This window comes from Micromesistius poutassou, assembly GCF_964030765.1.
Source record: "Micromesistius poutassou genome assembly, chromosome: 9".
In the NCBI taxonomy this organism is placed as follows: Eukaryota; Metazoa; Chordata; class Actinopteri; order Gadiformes; family Gadidae; genus Micromesistius; species Micromesistius poutassou.
The window spans coordinates 6,374,910-6,401,276 of record NC_140279.1 but is presented as its reverse complement, the minus strand read 5'-3'; the positions used below and the strand labels follow the sequence as shown (position 1 = coordinate 6,401,276).

Here is a 26,367-nt window from a genome sequence, read left to right as displayed (position 1 = left end):
AAACATCCGAGTATGTAGCTCCAGGCACATCAGTCCCGGAATTGCTACAACAGGTTGTTGTGGAGAATCGAGTGACCCAGGCTACTGTTTCAGCTTTCCCTTGCTACTCTCCCCCTGACTTGCATGGTTTACAGGAAGCTGATCCAGTAATCCGAGAGTTCCTGACGTTTTGGACCAGAAAGAGGGCCCCGGATGCAGCTGAACGACGGCAGGCTTCCAAAGAAGTCCTGGTGCTGATCAAACAGTGGGACCGGCTAGTGGAGCAAGGAGGGGTGCTCTATCGTCGTGTCACCATCCCTAGAGGAGATGAAGTGCTCCAGTTAGTACTCCCTACATCGCTCAAGACCCAGATACTTCAACAGTTGCACAATGAACATGGGCACCAAGGTGCTGAGCGAACAACAGAGCTGGTCCGTCTGCGGTGCTATTGGCCAGGGATGCACCACGACATCAAGCAATGGTGTCGAGAATGTGAACGCTGCCAGGTATCCAAACACACTCAACCTACTGCCTGTGCTTATATGGGTCACTTGCTTGCTTCACGTCCAAACCAGATCCTGGCCATCGACTTCACCATCCTGGAGCCTTCGAAGAGCGGGGCAGAGAACATCCTGGTCATGACCGATGTCTTTTCGAAGTATACACAAGCCATCCCAACCCACGACCAGCGGGCATCCACAGTGGCCAGAGTATTGGTTAATGAGTGGTTCTGCAGGTTCGGTGTGCCTGGTCGCCTCCACTCTGACCAGGGCAGGAACTTTGAAAGCAACCTCATCCAGCAGCTCTGCCAGATGTATGGCATTGAGAAGAGCCGCACCACGCCCTACCATCCAGCTGGAAATGGCCAGTGTGAGAGGTTCAACCGCACCTTACACAACCTTCTCCGCACTCTGCCCACCACCAAGAAGAGAGACTGGTCCAGCTACCTGCCCCAAGTGACCTTTGCATACAATACAACAGCACATCAGTCGACTGGTGAGTCTCCGTTTTTCCTGATGTTTGGCCAAGACCCACAATTACCTGTTGATTTTCTGTTAGGCAGAGTACAGGAACCTGTACCTGGCCACCCCCATGATTGGATCGTGGAACACCAGACACGGCTACGTCATGCTTTTGAGAGTACAACCAGGCACCTGGAAGCTGCGGCTGCCCGGCGGAAGGAACACTATGACAAGCATGTTCGTGATGTCCCGCTGCAAGAAGGTCAGCTGGTCCTCCTCAAAGACACCAGCGTAAGGGGCCGTCACAAAATTCAAGACATCTGGAGCTCAACAGTGTATAAAGTACTGAAGGCCCCTGGAATGGGAGGGTCTGTGTATACTGTGGCTCCGGTGCGTAACCCCCAGCAGGTAAAGCACGTTCATCGTTCTCTCATAAAAGGCAAAGTGGATTGTGCTGCTAATTGTCCCCCCAGTGAACCCCCTGAACAGATGGGATCCATCTCAGCAGATGAGTCATCGTTTGGTAGTGACTGGGCCGTAGTGACCTCGGAACCCATGGCTGTCCCAAGAAACCACATACCAGCGCGGCCTGTCACCATCACCCTCTCACCAAACCAAACTGATGCTGTTGCTACCTCTCAGCCAAGCGAAGGCCCAGTGTATTCAACAACTAGCACTGAAATTCCAAGCACCAGTGAGGCCTCCCTGAGAAGAACTACCCGTCCGAACGCAGGCAGACACCCAAACCTTCACCACCTTCCTCAGGTTGCTGGGAGTAGTGCTATTGGGGCTAGTAACTCTCTGATGCCTGTGTTTAGTGGCTGTGCGGTGTTTAGGCCATGGCAATAAATGTAAATCGTCGGGCCGACGATTAAAAAAAACATGGGGTAGATTGTAGTGAACCTCAGTAGGGGTTGTGAACACAGCCTTTCTTAGCTCCTCCCCCCTGCACCCAGGTGCATTATAAAAAGGGCCAAGATGGCCGAACTCGACCTCTGCTGGTTGCCTACCAGGGTGGTGAGTTGGGTCCCCTCTTTTTAACAGTTTTCAGTTACAATTTTCCCTTTTTATTAATTTGTGTTTCTTGTTTTTAGGATCTCCTGCTGCTGTTCTGTTTTGGTTTTGTTTTGGTTCTGTTTTGATATTTTCTTTTGTTTGCTTTGGTTAAGTTTGCGTTGTGTTATTTCCCGTTTTCTGTGTCATTGTTTTGACAATTGAGTTGTTGGTTTACTTAACCTTTTGTTTTGTTGTTTGGTTTAGTTTGGTTTTATTCCAGTTTTCTTTATTTAGTGTTTCATCATTTCATCATTATTGTATTAAAATAAACATTATATATATATATATCGTCTCTGCCTCTTTTAGATTTTCGAACCTGTGTCCTTATAATTTCTGTATCGTAATAGTTTATTTTCTTTGTTTTATTTCCTGGGGTGCAATTCCCCAGGTGGCGTTGTCGGTCCCTCTTTAGTTACCTTCCCTCCCCTTTATATTGAGTTTTTATAGAGTCCCGCCACACAGGAATGGCACGCATCGATTCGCAGCAGTTTCCCGCAGCAGTCTAGTTCACTGCAGAAACCACGCTCTCAACTTGGCGATTGTGCACTCCACTAAGGTCAGGGATGTTCGTAACTGTCTAGACACGGTCCAATAAATACTGAACTTCATCACAGCCTCACCGACGCGCCTACAGTGCTTTATGGCAAACAATCGCAACAAAAAACGCCTGCAGAAATTATCCGACATCCGCTGGTCTCAGCATGATTCATGTACAGTATGTCTTCTGTCATTGATCAATATGAGGACATTTTAACCACGATGGTTGAATTAAAATCAGAGGGAGACAGCAAGTGCCGCTCGCAAGCGACCTCCCACACGAGCAACGGAATCATTTGATTTTATTATATGCCTTGTGATAAGGTTGCCTTGTGACGTGGCGTTTGATCGCCTACATTTCGACTACGCATGGATTTTTGGAATTTTAAATTGCTGCAATAAGTTATATTTGTGTTGACTTCTAACATGTCTGTCTTTCCTGTTTAAATCTAACAGTAGTCTACGAGTAATATATATGCGGGAACCACTGTTTTTGGGGTATTGCGAAATTGCGCCAGCTGGACATTCACTGGTATTGGATGACGTGTTTTAATAAAACACATCCAATACACGGAATGTCCAGCTGGTGACTCCACTGAGGCTATAGTAACGATGCATCCTAGTGCTTAACGAGTACCCCTGTAGGCGTCATTAGCTACGAGGGTTTTAACAACGTTGTTACGTAACGATGCTTTTGGGAAACGGGGCCCTGGTCCATTTTGTGTATTTAAATCAATAGCCAGAATTGCCTCTACACAACGAACCAATTGTTCTGATTAACGTTCCGGGGTATATTTCTCCTCTATCCTGTCCAGCTCTCATTGATGCTTAACTAACTGAATAAATCAGCATTAACAACAAAACCTGACTTTTTTTTGTTTGACAACTTTGAGATTGGCAGCACATTATTAATTAAAAATGTATTGTATGAGGTCAAAGGGGAGTTTTATACAACGGCTTTGGGCCAATCACAATCTAGGACCAGAACTATCTGTTTTATATGGTTTGATTTGACGCTGTGTAGAGAACTCTTTAATCACTTAATGGAATTCAATAAAATGTTCACCATGTGTAAATCAAAATGTGTCGCTCTGAACATGCTGCCCCTGCCTGGAGGATCGAAGCACTTGTCATTTGAATGCACTTGACATGTTTGTTATGTATTCAGCCACAAGCGAAAAGCATTTACCATATGATACTAAGCGCATTATTGCAAATATTGCCAGCATTATGGCTGGATGCCATTACTTTCCAGATCATTATCACATCCCCACACACACTTGGTTAAAGCCAATGACAAATTAATACAAATTCAATTATGATTCGTCAATATATATGGAATCGAATACTGCATTATGGCATGGGATTGTGGGCTTGAATACAAAGACCATGTTTTTGTTAGCAGTTTGGGTGTCATTCCTTCTCCCCGTTATTGAATTTGAAAATGCATTTCAGGACAAATTAAAAAACACATTGAAATGTTTGAGTAATCCTACTGTATACATTTTAGGGAAAAGTGATTTTATATCCAAGTTTTCTACTGCTCTATAATGGCAATATAATTAAACGGTTGACCTTGATGTACGTTACAACTGAGAATATAGTTAGAATACTTATACTTAGAATAAAGTTATCTATCTATCTATCTATCTATCTATATTTGTTAATATACAAACGTCTGTCAACTGTTGCCTTAGTGGAATAAAATAAAAGCTTTTTCATATACATAATGAAACATGTACATGTTGCTTTTGCTCAATTGAAACAATATATTTGAAAGGTGTCAACGAACGCCAAAGGCTGCAGTGCTGAAAATGAAAGAAACGTAGCATATAAAACTGAATATTTTTTAAGGAAACTGGTTCATGATTGAAACCTCTTTGACAGTTACATAATGTGTGGTTTCAAGGCACCTTTACCGCTAGCCTTAAAAAAACTGCCAATGGCTTGTTGTTGAGTGGGCCATTCTCGATGTGGCTGTCACTTTAACTGTTTTTTATAACAACTGCTGCACCTGTGCAGTCCTAAGTAGGCTACTGAAGACAGGAAAAAAAAACTCTGGCAACTTTAATTTAAAAAAAATAGTGTTACAGCTAAAAAAGAAGGAGACAACTTAACTATCCTTGGGTTTTGCAGGACACATTTTTTATTTTTATTTTTATTTGAAGTGCAACACAAACAAGAACCACAATCTGTGTCTTAATGGAGCAAAGCACACAGAGCTTGAATGTAGTGGGGCTGTTTTTTTTCTTTCCTAGCTTCAAATAGTGCTTAACTCAATTTTGGACCTGAAATTTAAAAAAAAGTTTTTTCCCCGTCTGTCCCGACAGGGTTGTGAGCGTTGGGCTCAAGGGGACCGAGAATGTGTGTGTTTGGTTTGTCTGTAAAGAGGAGGGGATGGAGGACGGTGCCAAACCCTGCGGACAAACCCAGTAGCTGTAAAAGTAATAGCCTGGGCTTTCGCCGTGATAAGTCAGACTACGCCTCCAGACACTGATCCACTGCCAGCGACGGCCATTTGTCAGCACTGACGTGGAACTCCCAGCACTGCCGGCCGTCTGAGCTTGACAGGTGAAGCCGTTTCACGTCATCCTGCGCACCTCTTCTCACTAAGCTAGTGGCCATTTCCTTTTTTTATCTCTCTTCTTCTTTTTTAACTTATTGACGTGTATGTGTTGTTTTGGGGGCGGGTGGGGATATGTACCAAAACATATGATGTATATTTTAATTTGAAAGGAGCAGTATTTTTTTTAATTTTGGTTGTTTCAGATAACATGCAGATAACATGTCCTTGCACTTAAAAATAGTACCTAGCATTGGGTAGAATCTTATACCTACCTTTCTTTTTGTAATGGGTTAACCTAGCAATTGTAAGTGCTTGCATTTGTTTCTATGAACATCCTTATTGACAGCTATATATGGTTGTTGCTCTTTCTTCTGACAAATGTACTTATTGTAAGTCGCTTTGGATAAAAGCATCTGCTAAATGCCCTATATGTAAAAAACATAAATGTACATTTGTGCCTCTAGATGGATTATCTCATTGAACAACCTCAAAAAAGAAAAAATCACAAGATGTGCAAACAAATGACTTAAATCTCTCCAAATGAGAGATGGTGGGGACTGACTCCACACTCCACACACAGAAAGTTGAAATTGATCAAAAGAGCTGGCAGAATAGGCAAGTTCAGTGCCCTGCACCCACGTGTGTAACTTGTCATCCTAAAATGGCCGAGTAATTTCCTAAGTTCCAGATATAATTATGCCGGAGGAGAGGAGACTCTTAAGAGTTGTTAAAATGTCAAGCTGTATTCCAGCAACTCTGATTTCCTTTAATTAAGTTGTCTCACCTAATGATGGACCTTCTGGCAGGGAAAAAAAACCCTGTCCTGCTCCCGGCTCTTGGCCTTAGAGGAAGTACGAAGCTCCACCGTAGTGGGGTTTTATCAGTATCATAGAGGAAGCCTGAGGCGTATCAGGGTTTCCCTACTGTCCCACTGCTCGTCTTCAGAGGTGTTCTACAGACATTTAGATGTAGCAACAATTAATTGTATGGCTCCACTTGATTGGACATGTGAAAAACTGGTAATATTGTTGACTTTAATTTTTCTTAACCAGACAATACACCCTTGATCAGGCCCTGCAAGTTCAACTTCAGAGCAGTAGTCTCAAGGTAAACTGTGTAACTAAGAGGAATAATTGCTTTTCACATTTTTATTACAATCAGTGACAAATAAAGAGTGTGTGACATTTCAACTAGCTTGTAGTGTAAAAAAAACATGACATATCTGTAGTCAATGCTGATAAGTGATTTAAATAATGTTCCTATGAATCACAAAATGTTGTTTTCCCCCCATCGTTGGAATTGTCGATACAACAGTGTTGTGTCAGGAGTGTCTACATAATCAGTGTTTGGTAAGGATCTGCATCATAATGAGATTTGCTTTGAATTATAATTGGCTTGCTTAAGCTAAGACGGGGGCATGTACATGATGGCTGCCAACTGACCTTTCTCCCACCTGTTAACACTGGATAGCAACAAAGCATGCAACTAATTGCTTTTTACCTCAACCATTATCTTTTAAGTACAGATCCAGATTGTGCCCCTGTTAAGCTTGCATCCAATACTCACTCGCCTGGGTGCTGTTAACCTTTACAGAATAGGGCAGCTGACCTTCGGCGTTCTGTACCCAGCCACATTGTAAACAAGTCAGCAGAGTATCCCCTCACTGCTCTGCATTTCATCTCATTTTTTTTTCTCAACATTTGATCTTATGCACAAGACACATTTCATTGGAAATGGAATGATTGACATTGATGGATGATTGTGTATAAAGATTGCTACATGGTAGACTTGGTGTGTGTGTGTGTGTGTGTATGTGTGTGTGTAGCCCCTATAGGACTTAATCAGGGATCCAGTAGCAGAACTTCTGGGGGGAGATGGCACAAAACCTGGGTGAAACCTGAGTTATGCTAGCTTGCTGTTTAGTTTTGGGGATATTATATTGTAGAAAATAAATTTGTGCAAGTGGATGAAGCTTTCAGAAAGGAATTTTAATATGTGTATATAGGTGGTCATCCTACAAGATGTTTTTTTACCGTTTACTACTGGTGGAGTTTTTGTTTTCACTTATCACAAGACTACACAATCCCTGCCTTTAGCAACATCATTGGTCGAAACAATATGAAGCGAAATAAAGTGAAATCCTTCTCTAGCCTGACCAGGGACAAAGACAAATTAGCTGAAGCTAGACGTCTTGTATGCATCTAATTTTCTTCATTTTTTTTGTGCCAATGTTGTATGTATCGTCCCATTAAATAAACAATAAATAAATAAATAACTTGTTCACTCAGATTTTAGCCTGTCTGCCGTCTGATTTAAGATATTAATCTTAAATCAGATTAGTGACAACAGGATGGACCAGTGTGTATGTCTGTGTGATGTTACTGTAGAATATACTAGTGTGTGTTTGTATGCGAGTGTATTCAGACCCCTTTATAATCAATTTGTGTGCATTTGTGTGTGTGTGTGTTTGTGTGTGTGCGTGACCAGTTCTTGTTGGCCTTGGACCAGCAACACATAGCTGTTCATTATTAAGGGAACATGTCAACGATTATTTCCATCCATTTATATTGATCACTACTATTCTCTTTAATCCCCTTTCCTGTGCCGGATATAGTAAATGCTATTATTGATTTCTATATCCTGTGGACACGAGCCATTAAATCCTGTCCTATAGGGTTAAAAAAGCTCTGGGCTATACTGCTTTCCATGTATTTTCCCATGGTGTAACAAAGTTGTATTTTTTCTTCCGAAACACAATATTTAGAAGGCCATCACTTTTATTGACTGGTTCTACATTCGCTCTGCGTTGCACCATAAATGTGAACAGTATGGAAATTTGAGGGATGAAAGAAAATGAAACCATTTCATCCATATACTACAGCAAGAACTAAGTCATGACGAGCATACAATATGTAGTCTTCGGCAGGTTAACATTTATCTTTGGTGGAAGGCGCTATCTTTCTCGTTTGAGTACTTCATGATTCATGTTTTTGCTTCTGTCTTGCCGGTTTGTTCCAACACATTTTAAAAACAAACTGTTCCGTTAGAGCAGCTCAATAGCCAATAAAGTTTGTGTTGAATAATGTAAAGTGCTAACCCGTCCCTCGGTGGTAGAACCCCACTGACGTGAAGTGGTTCAGCATCACTCAGCGCCAACAGGAACCACCCGTGAGTAGAAAACATCAGGTCCGGGTATAATCTAAATCTCATCAATAACACAGGAGGCAGCGCAGGCACCTTGCCTAAAAGCCAATCGTTGCTGCCAGCCAACACACCTCACTAGCTCACCCAGAATAATGACCAATATGGCCGCGCACTGCAAAGCGGTGCTTTTTTTCCCACCTGGTTTCTGGGTCAGGTGCAAAGAGCGATGAGGTGCAGGGGTAATGGATGGACTCTTCACAGCCAGAGTGGAAGAGTGCAGGGAGGTGTAGGGAAGAAGCTGGGGGAGTTTACTGGAATCCCATTGCCCATTAGGGCTGAGGGGGGGGGGGGGGTGTTGGTGTTTGCCAAAGTATGTCAAGAGTCAATTCAGTATCGTTCTTTCGGTATCGCTGTGTTTCACATCCAACGAGGAACGACAGCAGCTTTTAGTTCTGAACATCCCTTTCAGTGTTGGGATGTGCTTGTCTCGCACCCCCCCAACCCCCCCTCCTTTCACATGCACTCATTCTTCCTCGCCAAGTCAATGTGCTGCACTATGCCGATTGATTCCGATGCACTCTCTTAATAGCACGAGGGTCTTTAAAAGAGCCAGTATGGATAATTGTAACAGTGATGTCGACAGCGCACAGTGTACCGCTATATTGGTATTATAGGGTGTAACACGCTTCCATAACAACCACAGGGGTTGTGTCCCTATTACAGTCGAGACGATAATAGTACCTGCTCTTTTCGTGCTCTGTGTAATCTCTTTTTCTTGGAAGTCATGTGGCTACCGCGGCACTCCTCCAGAGACATGTTTTATGAACTTAATTTCCTCTAAAAGGGACCAAATTGAGTTTATATTTTCCTGCATCTATGCATCTAATACATTAGCTTAGGATGTTTTTAGGTCAATCAAACCCCTTGCCTCTCAGGAGATGACAAGATGCATCCGTCTTGCTTGACTGGGCTTTTGAATTAGATTGCGTGGGGGGACTCGAGAGGGAAAAGGCCCTCTAGTAACTGATTTAAGTCAACTCTTGAAGTTGTTAAGATGGAAAATATCAGGCTTGATATTTTTCATTTAGATAGTGTACTCAGGGGTTAATTGTCTTAAAGGAAAAACAAGGGAAAAAAAAGACAGAAACATTGATTTCTATCTTTTTGAGAATTTGTGGTGGTAATATGTTTGTTAGATTTTCACAGCGGCATAAAAATCCATGCTAATGGTCACCCATTAAGTCTGTCTGTGGGTGAATTGGATGGGACCAATGAAAAGCATTGCAAGAGCTTGTGATTATGTCTAGTTATTCAATTGCCGCTCAAAATGTAGGGCAAAACATCCTAGCTCCACCCCACCTCCTCATCACTTAACTTAGAAGAACACACAAGAGTATTAGGCAGTTGTTTGGAGACTGCAATGCAAGGGTTAGGCTGAATAAAGACTGAATAAAGACTCAAGAAGCATTAAGTCTATAAAGGCGAAAATGTTATGTTTTTGAGATGTGGGTGTGGAGAACAGTGCAGGCAAAGCCCGGTAGGTGGGAGAGCAGTATAGTATAGCACTTAATCTTTTAGTCCAGCGGTTCTCAAACTATGGTACGCGTACCACTGGTGGTACGCTATTAAGTGGTACACAAAAGAGTTTCCAAAAAATCATTCATTACTACATACATACATACTACAACAACAACAAAAAAAAGAAACATAATATGTTTCGTTTAGTACAAAATACTAGGACGAATGGAAATACGTTAACCAAGAGATCATTAAAAATGGAGTTTAAAATAAGTTTGGCCTTTCCTGTAATATTTTTGTTTCAATATCAGCTGACCACATCACATCAGTGCGAGAAAGTCTTGTCTTCACTTTCCATCATAAAAACAAAATACAGAAGCAGGATTGATGCTGAGCCACACCTGAGACTGAAGCTGACCTCAATGTATCCAGACATCGCAGGACTGTGTTTGCAGAGGCAGGCGTGCCCGTCTCATGAGGCTTATGGAAGTTCAGTTATCAGCAGGCTGGCCAACTTTCAATATTATTTGTATTTAGCCTTACATTTTCAAACAGGTTGTTGGTACACAGTTGTTATTCTTAATGTTCTCACTTGTTGAGTGCATGTGTGTCTCTGTGTCTGTTCTAGTGCTACCACTTTGTACAGCTGACCACAGTTGACAATAAATAATATATTTTTTAAGACTAAATGTGCCTCCGGTGTGAACTGTGTGTAGCAGAATAGGGCCGCAGGCCTACGCTACTGTAGTTTGTTATATGTTATAACATTGTTCCTAATGATGGTACTTGGGGAGACAAATATTTTCTGAGGTGGTATAAAAAGTTTGAGAACCACTGTTTTAGTCCAAGAGATTTTTCCAACGATAGAGAAAATGAGCACACACATAGCCACAATAACTTTGTAACCTGTAAGTTGATTTGTCCCATGTAATGTGATGCACTAAATGCCTCAGAAGTGGCTGTTCTAAACAAAACACATCTCAACTGTTGCTGTTGAAAACCTTGTCACTCCATTTCAGCCGGATTTTGGAAAATATTTATTAAAAAAATAATAATAACAAGACCAACTTTGACAATGTTGAAAAATATAAACAAAGGATTCTCGAAAAGTAAAGCTTTTGTACATGAAAGACTGAGCACACAACAGAGAAAATATGTATGACCCACTTATTATGGAGGGCTTGATTATGGAGGCCAATCTTGGGATTCCCAATTAAGGACAAACATGCATGGTCCAATTTTTGACCATGCGTTGAGTGAACACATTGAATGATATGACTTTAAAGAAAAGATCCAGGCAGCCTTCTCATAAAATGGACCCTTTTTTTCTGGCAATCATCGCCATCTGTCAACCGAGATGGATGCCCACTTGGCCGGTGTTCAACGTAGCATGAATACAAATAAAAAAAATGTCCAGCAGCCTTTTAAATCAATAGATGTGTCCCGTTAATTGTATTCGCTGTTCCAACTCAATGGGCTGGGTCAATTAATATAGAACATAGCATTATGCTATTAAGCCTCTAAATCGCTGTGCATGCTATATTGGTAAATGGACTGCATTTATATAGTGCATTTTTTGTAACCAGTGGCCACCTAAAGCGCTTTACAATATTGCCTGACATTCACCCATTCATACACACATTCACACACCGACGGCGGCGTCAGCCATGCAAGGCGACAGCCAGCTCGTCAGGAGCAGTTAGGGTTAGGTGCCTTGCTCAGGGACACCTCGACAGGGGTATGGCTGGATTTATTGGCTGGATTTTCATTCCAATTCAGTGTGCTTGCTTTAAGGGACCAGTGAGCGTTGGGAATACATTACAACAACAACCAACAAACATTAAACCAAAAACAAAGACATATTTGGAGCTTTGGTTTTGTCCCATTCTGAGTGAACTCAGAATAATCACAAAGCCTAATAGTTATTTCAGGCTAAGAATTTTGAGGAGTTGCTAACTGTGCATTTGATCTAATAAAATATAAAACTCTGAATTAGAATGACTATGTCCTCTGCTAAAAACATGGTATAATTATATAGTGAAGAATTTAATTTACGTGTGTGAACATCATGGTCTTTATGTGCCAAACATCAGAAGGAGGAAGGTGTCCTGAGGGTTCAGGTAACCATTCATCATCCCGCGATAGATATCGCCACCTCTGTGGCTAGTTAAAATGTACTGCTGAGCCCACAGATCCTGCATAGTCGTAACACATTTATCCCACCAAGTTGCAGTGTTATGAATTGCAGGTTTATAACTTAATCAATCACAGCCTTGTTGGCTGCCTCGTCGGGAAGCTTGTTTTCTCCTGAAGCGAAAAAATAATGAATTAATTCAGCCACCTGAGCACAGCTGTATCATGACCTGTAAGCTCATGATACAAGGCATTCTATTTATTTATTTATTTATTTTTCAAACTTGATAGCTAGTATCCTGGTAACGGATGTGTCAACTGCACAAATGTACTGGCCATGAGGTGGCTCATAACTATCAATCAGTGAGGTATTGGAAGACATTCCTGTGAAACGACATGCAACAAAAAGGTTCTGCCCTTGAAGGCTTGAAACTCTTGCTGAGAGCCTCAGGGTTTAAGAGACCTGTGTCCTTGCTCTACAATGGAAGTTTGGAGATTGAGTTTGGACCCGTTAGAGACTTTTTCAGTGCTGTAGGTAAATGCTCATTGAGGTGTGAAATTATGAGTCACCATTCTAAAGGGTCCATCACATAACTCGTAACTGTCTGAACTCTCACTCATTCAGCTGAAAAGTCGAGGCCCACAGGTTAATTTACATCACAATGTACATTATTGATTTAGACAGAGCTCTTGTGTAAAACGCTTTTAACTGATGTGCCCTCTGGGTGGCTGATAGCTGGGGCTATGAACCATAACGAAGAAAATTAATCTTGGCAGAGTGGAAATTATGGCAATCATATTTTGTAAGCGACATGCCCGTATTCATTCACAATTCAACCTTAAATAATTGTGTGTTTTAGAAAAATCTTTTTTTATGAGGTAATGCAATTATTGCAAATAGATGTTGAATTACTGCCAACATAATGAAATGGCTTGAATAAACGACAACTTATTTTGGAAACAGATTGCCGTATTGGTATAAATCATTTTAATGTTATATTTCCAATCCAATAGATTAGATGAGGAGAAAAAGTAAAGGAAATAGTAACCCTATGGATCATCACCTCAACATCATCATAAGGGAATAGTTGACTGTGTTGTTCAGTTATTTTATGTTCCAAAACTTGCAGACCTTCAAAACCGTCTCCTTTCTTAGACCATACACTGATGGTAGGCGCCACTGGCACCATGCCAAGGCACTTCTATTTCTTAGTAAGAGCTGGCCATGATTTTGTGTTCGTCTCCAGATGGATGTTAACCCTACAGCGATCACTGTAATTGCTATCCGAGAACAATATTGGGCTACATCCAGAGAGAAACTTTAGTTTGTGACTTCACCAAGTTTTTTGATCACGTTTCTTTTTAACTTGGTTGTTGTTCCGTCTTTAAATTAAGCCTGGGTGCTGTTATTGACACCAGAACAGAGCTATAGCGGGAAACAAAGAGGGAGTCCAACCAGTAGAGAAAAAGATTTTCTGGAAGCAAACATGGTTTCATTCACGGACATAAGAACCCGTTTATCTATCCTTGTTAGGGGTCCACATATAAAACACAGACACTCATTTGCATTTGGTTTGGCAGGTTTTCATGAAAACAAGTTAGACGTCCTCCCCCCGACTTTTCCCCAGGGCTCCCTATTCCCACTTCTTCAACAGCACCCCATTATGCAGCTTGTATTTTATTTTCCAAGGAAGTCAGAGACTTATTTGAGCGTTTCTGGATAACTACTGCTATCTGTCTTGTGCTAACTGTTTGGGTAGCGTACTGTACGATGATAAGGGGCCGTGTCTTACAGTTTAGCTGTGCAGTCTCATTGCGTGACTGAGCAGCGTCTTCTAATTACTTCACAAATCAATAAATGACTGCTTCTCTTTTCAAATATTTAAAAGCCTATGCTTTTTTCATAAAAAAAATGCATGTGCTGCAATTGATTGACTATAAGTGCCTATGTAGTGGTGTATGTAAAATTCTAACTACACTTGACTGTAGCCAACATTTTGTATTTAAAAAGTTATGTTTATAAGCCATATTAAACATTGACAACATGTACATATAGGTACACAGCACCGGACACCCTTGCACACACACACACACACACACACCTCTAAATCTAGTCGAATAACATGCTTGGTACGCATCCTCATTATTTAGCTATTACATTTAATTACATTTTACATTACATTTAGGGCATTTAATTAAACAAGATAGTGGTGACATACCAATTTGAATATTTTAATTTAATTATCACTACAAGGGACAGTTGTATGAATGAATGAATGAATGAAAGACAGTGACCGAATGTCAGGCTACACTTTCTCTTGGCCCTATATCAATACAAGTCGATTTTGTATGGTATTAGCAGGAATCTGGTAAACATAACAATTCAGAAATGTTATCCAACATAATACTTTTGTAATTTTGATGGTTTGATGTTTACAAACAAGCCAGGATGAACAATTCTCAGCAGACACAATGAAAAAAGGATTACATTTTGTTTGAAAACTTTTAATCCCAACCATCTTTGGTTTCTATTTTCTTTTTGCAGCACTTAATTTCCCCCAGAAGATGAATAAAGTGCAACCTCAGGTAATACAAAGAGCTTTTGTATCTCACTGCACTCACAACTTCTTGCTACCTGTATTTTATCCACAGAACAATCCCCAATCCCCATCAAATCATCGTACAGTACCATAGGCCTTTTTTGCTCACATTTAGATAATCTAAACGAAAGACTTGGTGTCTTGCATGCAGCCTAATAAACTGTTATAAAAAGTACCGGCCACCAAGATATTTGGGTCACAAAAAGGACAGATTGCTCCGTGTGTGCAGTCTGCGCAGCAGGCCCTTTGATGAATGAAAGTCAGCTGAATAGTGGCAGACCGCCAGAATGAATAGGAGTGCAAATACCATTAGAGTTAGTAGAAGCGGGGCATGCCCAGTCCAATAAATAAACTTAGAAATGTAATCTTTCAGGTAGCTTTTACTTAAGGATTATACTCGATGAAAGAAAAGGAGAAAGAGAAATACAAAAAGTGGTCGGCAACAGAGAAAAAAGATGGACAAAGGAAGGTAAAATTCAAGGCATTTCAAGAATATAACATAATATATGAAATAATAAAGAGGGAAATATTATAAAGTATGTTTCAGAATATGTATGTATAAGCCCTGAGAGACAACCTTGAAAGGGATTTTTGCGACCGACCTGAAAGAATATGTGAAGTTTATCTTTTCTGAATGACTTCTTACATCATCTGGACGACTTGGAAATATATCCACTGTTTTGAACGGTGGATAAACTTGGTGGTGGTAACAGTTCTCCTCAGGAAATTGTCATGGCACTGCTGCAATATGCAATAACAATGAGTGAATATGCACACTGTTCTTTAATATATGTATGAAGATAGGAAAGATCTTTATTTGGATATGACTGTATTTTATGCAAATGCTATGATAAATATTATATGGCAGGAGCTATTTCAAAGAAAAAAATCGATATAGTACCCAAATATATATTAACAACAACATACATACATTCACTTCATGAGCATCCCGAGAATCAAATTGTATAAATAGTGTAGTGGCTAAGGATGTCAGCTTACAGCCTAAAGACACTGGGTTCCGTCCCCAAGATCTGTAATATTCCTGTAGTCTATCGGTTGGTATTGCATCTGAGCAAGATGCCTATTCCCTACCCTTAATAGGCCTTTATTACAGAGGCGTAATCGTAGGGAGAACTCAGGTGTAGCTCATTAAGTTGATTATGGGTCCGTAGGCATGCCAGTGCCCATAATCAACATCATGAGTTACACCTGTGTCCGCCCCTACTATTACACCTCTGTGATAAAGATACACTACCTGTATCTTCATTCACTGTAAGTCGCTTTAGATAATAGTGACTTATATCAAACAATCATGAGGATTTAATGAAACGACAGCTTAATATATATTATATTATGTGATCATTGTGTTAAAGTATAATTATATGCTGTTTTTTTTGTGTACATTTGATTCTGCTGAGCAACAACTGAGCTATAGTATGTGAACTCACTTCAATCAAATCAAACCAAAGGATCAGCCGAATAAGGTTCAACAAAGCTCTTATTTTAATGTTGACAATGGAACAACTGTTTTTTATTCAAAGCAACTTTCTATGAAAATGAAAAAGGGAGGAATGACCTAAGAATCTAATGGTGCATCATTAGCTCGGAAGCCCTTAGTGTTAACACTTACACTACCTGGTCCTCTGTGTAGCTAGTGATCGTTATGCAACATGAATGATTACGAAGTGAAAGTGTAGGCCTATATATTTTATTTTAATATTTTTTTTATATTTTAGGCCTATAATAATAAGTCATCCAGATGAATTAATACGCTTTATGGATGACATAATTAAGTTGTACACGTATGATATTAAGATGTACGAACAAGGTTTAGTCATACAAATTTGATTGTAAGTCATACATATGCAGCAAGTCAAAGAACCAAGACAATATATCGGAAATACAATTCATTCTCTCGGGGGATTTGTAATAGGAATAAAGCTAGAACACAGCATAAATGGCATGTTTGGGTTGTCTTAGAAAAGCCCTTTATAAATGCAGTTACCAAATAATAACTATAGCTAGAAAATGCATTTCCTGCAGAAAATGCTGTTCTGTAAAAGTGCTGTAGTGCAAAGTGAGGTTGAAAACATATTTTAGTAAAGCCACATAGATTAAGACGTAAAGCAATGTTAAATGGCTTAAATCAAGTGAAGGGATTTGTGAGTCTAAATGGAGTGCAATGTAAACATGCACACTATTTATGTTAAATGGTTGGAAACAAATAAAGTGAAGAGTTTAATAAATCTAATGTGCTAAAGCTAATGTGATACATTTTGAATACATTTGAGATCAACTATGGAATAGCTGAGCGCGTGTGCACGTGTGTGTGTGTGTGTGGAAAAGTATGTTATTGACCTTATTCCTTCACATCTAGATCGAAACAAGCTCACAAAATGATCAGGCCTATATCGTTGTGTAGATAGCATATGTTGCCAGATTGGATTGGCAATTTCCAGCCCAACTGTATACTCAAAACTGCCCAATCAACCAAAAACCCGCCCAAAATGTATATAGCCAGAAAACCGATAATCATATACTTATGCAATGGCAAATACACAAACACACACCTAAACGCAACCTAATTATTAACTATGACGTTATGATGCATACAAGGAACCTATCATCCATCTCTCACACACAAACCTCACAAGTTCTGTGTAAAGACGTCGTCATTGAGATTACAATAATACACAACACACAAAATAGGCATGTAAAAGACCCATGGTGACCACAATAAACACCTGAATGCGACCTAATTGACTTAATAACTTTTACGTTACCCACACACACACGCGCGTGCTCCGTGTGCGGGGACACAGCCGCAGAAAATGTATGTTTGGTATATAGGCTAAAATAAAACAACCCTCAAAATAGTAATGCATAAAATGATCTTACATTTATGTAGAACTTCAACTTGAAATAATCTTACAAGAACTTGAAGAACATCAACCGGAGAACTATGTACAGTCAACGCATCAGTCAATTCATCATGAATCAAATCGCCTTCCAACTGGTTCACAGGTTTGAGTGACAGGTCTGCTGGCCCTCCCTCGTCCCGAATTACTATTGGACAGGTGCCCACCTCCCACCCCTAAATACTAACATTATTGGGTCAAATCGAAATGTCCACCTCACACCTATTGGTATTGATTGATGTTTGTAAAAATAATTATAATAATCAGTTTTGTTCAATACCAGCACAAATTGTATGTACACTTAGCTGCATTTAGCTTCATCTTAGCTTCTTTATCTGCATATGTAGCAAGCACCTAGCCTCTAGCCATGTAAACCCCCACAGACAAACGCTGATATATAAACAATCATATTTTCAATCGGTTAATCATTGTAGCGCCAGTGTAACAACAAATAACGTAACCGTTAAAGCTTGACATTCTGAAACAAGGTATTGTGTGTATAAGTGTATACAATTTGTATACACTTATGTCGCGGAAGGCGACTAAGGGGGGGGAACAGTATATTAACTGGAAAGACTGCTTTTCCCCCCCCCCCAGATCCCGAACAATAGACTCTGGCTAGAGCCGATATTCCCTGCCCCTAGGGGCACTGTAGGTTGGGGTGTACGTTGTGTTTTCAGTATTTCCTGTACACAGAAGAAGGGACCAGGAAATAAAAGGGGCGAAAACATGGAGTTCGGGCGCCCCTCAGCCCGAGGACACGGGGATTGATGCCTGGACGCCGACGACCCGACAACCCGACAACCCGACAACCCGACAACCCGGACCGCTCATCACTACCCGCTACCTCCAGAGGACTACGCGACCAGACTTCGCAAGCCAGGAAGGACCTTTCGGACGTGTCGTCGTTTCCCTACAACGCCTGCGAGTCCCAGTCAGAAAGGGACGTACTCTAGCGGAAGCGTGAGTGAGTCGGATTCCGAAACGTCTGATCACCCTGACGCACCGTTTTTCTGTTCTGTCTGTTCTGTCTAGAGGATCTGGTGCAGGTCTCCTGGTCCGCTCCGGCCTCCGTGACCAGCGAGGGACGGCGCCGGCGGACGGATCTCCACTCCACATCCTAGCGCACTGTTTATTTGGTTTGCTTTGTTTTTCCAACTCGCCGTTTGAGGGACTGGTCTGGCGCGAGTTGGAACGAACGATTTTATACTCTTTTACTGTTTGTTGTCTGTTGTAGGGATATTTTATCAACAAGTCTGTCCTCCTTGTATGGGACCCCTATAAACCAGGGGGTGGCTACGGCAGGCCCTGTGGGATACCAGGCTGATTTGTTCAGCGAGCCCTTCCTTCTGTGTTCTTGAGGTTGGTCCCCCTCACGTGTGTTCAACGTGTGCAGTGTGTAGCGTTCGATGTGTGCTGTGTGAAGCGTGCAGTGTGAAGCGTGCAGTGTGTAGCGTCCAGCGTGTAGCGTGCAGTGTGTGTAGCGTGCAGTGTGTGTAGCGTGCAGTGTGTGTAGCGTGCAGTGTGTGTAGCGTGCAGTGTGTGTAGCGTGCAGTGTTTGTAGCGTGCAGTGTGTAGCGTGCAGTGTGTGTAGCGTGCAGTGTGTGTAGCGTTCAGCGTGTGCAGAGTTCAGCGTGTGCAGAGTTTAACGTGTGCAGTGTGCAGAGTTCAACGTGTGCTGTCTCTACAGGCTTGCAGTGAGGGCAGGGTGTGCAACGTGTGCGGTGTAGTGTGCCGAGGTTGGCTCATGAAGGTATGGTTACGGTTATCCAGAGTACCAGCCTACCCCCTGGTTTTCTCCCTCCCATATTAAGTGATAGGTAGATTTGACTTACTTGTGTTCCTTGTTTTATGAAATTGTATTAATAAAGCATTTCTGTTAATAATTGATCCATCGACTGCTGTTGTGGTATTTGGGGGAATCCTTAGTTAGGGGTTTGCGCGACACCTCTTTTGGCGTTGACGGCAGGATCCCCCAATTCATCACAACAACATGTCCGTAGACGGTCATGCTGAGTCCGAAGAGCATCCAGGGGGTAGCCAAGAACAGGCGTCTGTTAGACCACTAATGAACACAGTGATGATGCCATGGTTTATGAGCTCTTCTTGGGTCCCTAAGTTCACAGGCGAGGACGACGGGCCTCCATTTAGCAAATGGCAACCTAAAGTAAGGTCCTACCTCAGAGCACAGGGATTAGACGCTAGTCAGACAGTAGACTTTGTGCTAGATGCGCTAGAGGGGAAAGCTCACCGACAAGTCATGTTGCTTCCCCCCGAACGGAGACAGTCAGAGGAAACTATTCTGGCGGAGTTGACCAAATTATATGGAGACACTAGGACATCATCCAGCATCCGTGCAGACTTTTTTGCCTGTAGACAAGAACAGGGGGAGGGAGTGGAAACTTTCACGTTGCGTCTTTGTGAGTGTTTCTCCAGATGGCAGAGGAGCTCCCCCGACACCACAGGCCCTCGAGATGAGGTCCTGAAGGACCACTTCGTTAAGGGCCTAAGGGAGGGCCCACTGAAGATCGAGCTGGAGCGACATGGCAGACGTAACCCTACGGTGACCTTTGGAGCTCTCTGCGCCGAGGCCGAGGCAGTGGAGAAGGAGACAACCAGGAGGGAAACGCTGGCTTGTAGGGCCTATGTGGCCCCCACCACCGCAGCCTCACACCAGGGACCCATCCCTCCATCGGAGTGGGACCGGCTGAAGGAAGCTCTCCACGCCGAGCTAAAACAGGAGATACAAAGCCAGGTGTCCCTCCTGGGCAAGACCATTGTAGAAGAGATACGCAGTCATTTACAGCAGGAACCAGCCCTGGCCCCTCGAAGTAACTACCAGCCAACCCGGGGAGGACAACCGACGGGACGAGAGACCCAATCATTCCAGTGGGATGACCAAGGGCGCCCCCTATGTGCTGAGTGTGGAGTCGCTGGCCACGTTCAACGCTACTGCCCACGACGACGTTCCAACCGGTCGGGTTTTCCTGCTCCTCGGCCACTGTAGGGCAGGTTACCGAAGAGGGTAGCCCCAGCGAGACCCTAGACAAGCCCTCCTTGGTGGGCCAATGCCCCGAAGTAGAGCTGATGATCCATGGGGTTAAAATTCCCTGCGTTTTGGACACGGGTTCCCAAGTAACTCTGTTTAGTTACTCCTTATTTCAGCGCTGCGTGGCTCCAGAACTGCTACAAGACCCGGACAGGATCCCCTGGCTAACCCTCAAAGCCGCCAACGGACTGCGGATCCCTTATGTAGGATATGCAGTGTTAGACTTTGCCGTTGGAGGGATCGAGGTCAAGAACAAAGGGATAGTGATTGTAGAGGACAGCTGTATGGGCACAGAGTATGGCCTTCTAGGGATGAACGTGATCAAAGACTGTTGGGAGAAGCTTTTCCTAAATGGCCATCCTGGGGAAATGGCGTTTAAGTCCACCGTACCCCAAGCCTCGGTCAAGGCGTGGGACAAGGCATTTGCCATATGCAAGAGGATCCAGGCCCCAGACGAGCCCCTTCAAGTAAGGGCAAGGCTGACTCAGCAGAGCCCCATCTCCATCCCCCCACGCACGGAGATGATCGTCTGGACTGATGTTTCCCCAGTAGCAGGCTCCCCTGATCATCTCGTTCTGGTGGAAAACCTCCCAGACGATACCGGAGCAGAGGAGCGCGGTTGGCGAGTGGCCCGGACCTTGAGCTGGGCACGAGGAGGTAAAGTCCCAGTGCGTATCTGTAACCCCCAGCTGTTCCCTGTGCTTCTCCCCCACCGACAGGCATTGGCAACCGTTACTTCAGTTGACCCCGCGGACGTCCAGGGGCGGAACCATTTGGTACTAGGAGACTCGACCCCAGGAGTGGTGGAGGTGGACGTGCGGCCCGTGTGCCAGGGCCCAGCAAGAGAGACGCCACTGCAGGGAGGGGAGAGCACTGAACTTCTTCCAGGGCAGTCGGAACAGTTCTCTGCCTTGCTACGAAAGTGGCCAGGGGTGTTTTCTGCCCACGAGGAGGACTTTGGTTTTACCACGGCCGTGCACCATCGTATCCCTACTGGCACGGCACCCCCTATCCGGGAAAGGTATAGACCTGTTCCACCCACATTGTACCCTGAACTACGCGGACTGCTGAAGGGTATGCTGGACAGTGGTGTGATTCAAGAAAGTTCGAGTCCCTGGGCCGCCGCAGTAGTCCTTGTTAAGAAAAAAGATGGATCATTGCGCTTCTGTGTAGACTATCGGAGACTTAACGCAGTGACTCATAAAGATTCGTTTCCCCTCCCTAGGATTGAGGAGTCTCTGACGGGCCTCCATCAGGCGGAATGGTACTCGACGCTGGACTTAGCCAGTGGGTACTGGCAAGTCGGGGTGGCACCCCCTGACCAGGAGAAAACTGCGTTTGTCACCCCACTGGGCCTGTATGAGTTCTCCCGGATGCCTTTTGGTTTGTGTAATGCCCCCGCTACATTCCAGCGACTGATGCAACGTTGCCTAGGGGACAAGGTACACGACCACCTGCTGATATACCTGGACGACGTCATCATTTACTCCCCTGACTTTGAGACTCACCTGCGACACCTGGAACAGGTTTTCGAACGCCTCCAAAGCCATGGCCTTAAGCTGCAGCCCAAGAAGTGCCAGTTTTTCCAGCGACAGGTCCGCTACCTGGGACATGTTGTAAGTGGCCGAGGAGTGGCCACCGATCCAGAGAAGACAAGAGCGGTCCAAGATTGGCCTGTCCCCACCACTGTCAAACAGGTACGCTCCTTCCTGGGCTTTGTAGGATATTATAGGAGATTTATCGCTTCCTTCTCAAAGTTAGCTGCCCCCCTCAATCGCCTTCTCCAAGGGACAGCCAGCCGCTCCTCGGCACCAGTAACGTGGACCGCAGAGTGTCAAACTGCTTTTGAATTCTTGAAACAACAGTTGCTCAGTGCACCCATCCTGGCCTTCGCTAATTTCAATCTACCCTTTAAGCTATACACTGATGCCAGTCTGGACGCCTTGGGTGCAGTACTAGCCCAGGTGCAGGAGGGCAAGGAACGAGTGATAGCTTACGCGAGCCGCAGCCTGGTTCCGGCCGAACGAAACGACCAGAACTATAGCTCCTTTAAATTGGAGCTACTCGGTATGAAATGGGCTATAACCGAAAAGTTTAAGGACTACCTTTGGGGCGCAACGTTTACCGTATTCACTGACAACAACCCGTTAGTACACCTCGACACCGCCCGTCTTGGTGCGACCGAACAGAGATGGGCCGCCCAATTGGCCAATTTCTCTTATGACATCAAGTATCGGCCAGGTGCCTCTAACCAAAATGCAGACTTGTTGTCCAGGCTCCCAGGGGCCCTGAGTGCAGGTGTCCAGGTGACAGAGGACAGAGCGGAGGCCACCCCTGCTGAACCACCGACCCACCTCGGAGACCCAGAAGAGACGCCCTGGTTGGAGTGGCAACGCCAGGACCCCGACCTCCAACAGATCTGCCTCTGGGTAGAAGTGGGCACGCTACCACCGGACCTGGACAAGCGTTCCCTCTCTCCCCAGATGCGCCAACTACTGCGTGAGTGGGACCGACTGAAGATGGACAGGGGTCTCCTGATGAGGCAGGTGCTAGAACCTGATACTGGGGTGACAGGCCTCCAAATAATCCTCCCGCCTAAGTGCTGTTTTGAACTTTGGCTGGAGTACCACCGGGCCGCGGGGCATAGTGGAGTGGAGAAGGTCCTGTCCATTCTAAGACGACGGTTCTTTTGGCCAGGAATGAGTAGGGACGTCCGGGTGTGGACGCAAGAATGCCCTACGTGCGTTGTAAGTAAGGCCGGCCCTGAGATTCGTGCACCCCTGCAGTCAATAAAATGTAGCTACCCCTTTGAACTAGTAGGGCTAGATTACCTATCCTTGGGGAGACCGGCTGATGCCTTCCCATACATCTTAGTTATTACTGACTTATTTTCCCGCTACGCTCTGGCCGTACCCACACGGGACCAGACAGCCACAACCACGGTAAAAGCCTTATGGACAGCCCTAATCCAGCCGTTTGGGTGTCCAGAACGAATTCTGACCGACCAAGGGGGCGCCTTCGAGTCAGCATTGATGCGTCAACTCTGCGAGTTGTATGGCTGTACAAAAAGTCGTACCACCCCGTATCACCCCCAAGGGAACGGGGCATGTGAGCGGTTCAACCAAACAATTCTGGGATTGCTGAGCTCGCTGGATCCCACAGACCACCCGCGATGGCATCACAAACTTCCAGCCCTGATACAAGTTTATAATAACTCTGTCCATGCAAGCACAGGGATGACCCCCCACTTTGTTCTGTTTGGACGCCATGCCAGGCTACCGATTGACATGATCCATGGAGTGACCCCGCCCCAGCGGCGAGGTACCCTCGAAGAATGGGTCCACCAGCACCAAAATACCCTGATGGACGCTTACGCCAGAGTGCAGCTATACGTCTCCCGCCGGCAGGCGTGGGACCAGAAACGGTACAATAGACGGGCATTGGCGGTTCCTCTGCTACCTGGCGAGCGAGTGCTGATCAAGAACTTCCGCAGAAGGGCACGGGGGAAACTGACATCAAGGTGGCTTCCCACACCTTATGTTGTGCTAGATCGACCCCGGCCAGAACAGCCCGTCTACCTCATTCGCCCGGAAGGGGAAGAAGGGCCCACTCGCACTTTGCATCGGAACAACCTCCGCCCATGCCCAGCAGGAGTGCTGGCCAGCCCGCAGGTACAAGAGGAAGGCCCACCTGGGGCCAATGTGGATGTCCCGCCCCAGTTCAATCTTCCCAGTTTCCTAGTGCCCCCGTGCCCCTCCCGTCCAGCTGTCACTGGTGTCTCGCCTAGGGCAGTACACCCCACGCTACCCCCCGGTCGCTTTTCCCCTATACAATCCACCTCCATTCCCATAGGTCCTCCAAGGCCTTCCTTAAGCATCCCCACCATGATGCCTCCTCACCCCCCTACTGCCCGACCCTTTGAGTTAGGGACCCAAGGTAGGACCACTGGGGGGGGACCAGGGTTAGTAAATGATAGGAATGTCGTTAACAATGATTCGTTGTTGATTAATGATAGGAATGTTGTTAATTATGATCCGCTGTTGGTTGATGATGAGGATGTTGTCTTAAATGATGAGGTATCCGTGTCCACTGATTCGGAAGGGGACCAGCACACCATGGGGCCGCGTCGCTCCCAGCGAAGCAACTTTGGGGTACGACCTACACGCTATACTTGATTCACCAGGTCGGGTGACCATGGATAAAGGGGGGGGGAATGTCGCGGAAGGCGACTAAGGGGGGGGAACAGTATATTAACTGGAAAGACTGCTTTCCCCCCCCCCCCAGATCCCGAACAATAGACTCTGGCTAGAGCCGATATTCCCTGCCCCTAGGGGCACTGTGGGTTGGGGTGTACGTTGTGTTTTCAGTATTTCCTGTACACAGAAGAAGGGACCAGGAAATAAAAGGGGCGAAAACATGGAGTTCGGGCGCCCCTCAGCCCGAGGACACGGGGATTGATGCCTGGACGCCGACGACCCGACAACCCGACAACCCGACAACCCGACAACCCGGACCGCTCATCACTACCCGCTACCTCCAGAGGACTACGCGACCAGACTTCGCAAGCCAGGAAGGACCTTTCGGACGTGTCGTCGTTTCCCTACAACGCCTGCGAGTCCCAGTCAGAAAGGGACGTACTCTAGCGGAAGCGTGAGTGAGTCGGATTCCGAAACGTCTGATCACCCTGACGCACCGTTTTTCTGTTCTGTCTGTTCTGTCTAGAGGATCTGGTGCAGGTCTCCTGGTCCGCTCCGGCCTCCGTGACCAGCGAGGGACGGCGCCGGCGGACGGATCTCCACTCCACATCCTAGCGCACTGTTTATTTGGTTTGCTTTGTTTTTCCAACTCGCCGTTTGAGGGACTGGTCTGGCGCGAGTTGGAACGAACGATTTTATACTCTTTTACTGTTTGTTGTCTGTTGTAGGGATATTTTATCAACAAGTCTGTCCTCCTTGTATGGGACCCCTATAAACCAGGGGGTGGCTACGGCAGGCCCTGTGGGATACCAGGCTGATTTGTTCAGCGAGCCCTTCCTTCTGTGTTCTTGAGGTTGGTCCCCCTCACGTGTGTTCAACGTGTGCAGTGTGTAGCGTTCGATGTGTGCTGTGTGAAGCGTGCAGTGTGAAGCGTGCAGTGTGTAGAGTCCAGCGTGTAGCGTGCAGTGTGTGTAGCGTGCAGTGTGTGTAGCGTGCAGTGTGTGTAGCGTGCAGTGTGTGTAGCGTGCAGTGTGTGTAGCGTGCAGTGTGTGTAGCGTGCAGTGTGTGTAGCGTGCAGTGTTTGTAGCGTGCAGTGTGTAGCGTGCAGTGTGTGTAGCGTGCAGTGTGTGTAGCGTTCAGCGTGTGCAGAGTTCAGCGTGTGCAGAGTTTAACGTGTGCAGTGTGCAGAGTTCAACGTGTGCTGTCTCTACAGGCTTGCAGTGAGGGCAGGGTGTGCAACGTGTGCGGTGTAGTGTGCCGAGGTTGGCTCATGAAGGTATGGTTACGGTTATCCAGAGTACCAGCCTACCCCCTGGTTTTCTCCCTCCCATATTAAGTGATAGGTAGATTTGACTTACTTGTGTTCCTTGTTTTATGAAATTGTATTAATAAAGCATTTCTGTTAATAATTGATCCATCGACTGCTGTTGTGGTATTTGGGGGAATCCTTAGTTAGGGGTTTGCGCGACACTTATACACACTAAGTGTATACAATTTGTATACACTTATACACACAATACCTTGTTTCAGTTTAACAGAATTCCCACATTTCCTTGTTAAAGTTTAATATTGTTTTGGTATTTGGCCACCACTTTGATTCAGAGGAGGAGTGACTTCAAGTCCTGTATTCAGATCAGGACTTGCAGGGTGACAGGGGAAAGCTGTGTGATTTCTTGGTGCTCCTTAAAGACATGGAGTTGGACAGTGCA

General features: G+C 44.8%; 1 protein-coding gene across 1 annotated transcript; it reads left to right on the top strand.

Moving 5' to 3' along the window:
* Positions 1-23,494: 23,494 nt before the first annotated feature.
* On the top strand, positions 23,495-24,249 carry LOC311353562 (uncharacterized protein; the record flags this gene model as incomplete). Its single annotated transcript, XM_084473481.1, has 2 exons — positions 23,495-23,886; positions 24,012-24,249. The coding sequence occupies 2 exons, from the start codon at positions 23,495-23,497 to the stop codon at positions 24,247-24,249; spliced, it is 630 nt and encodes a 209-aa protein (XP_084329607.1).
* Between the last annotated feature and the right edge of the window lie 2,118 nt (positions 24,250-26,367).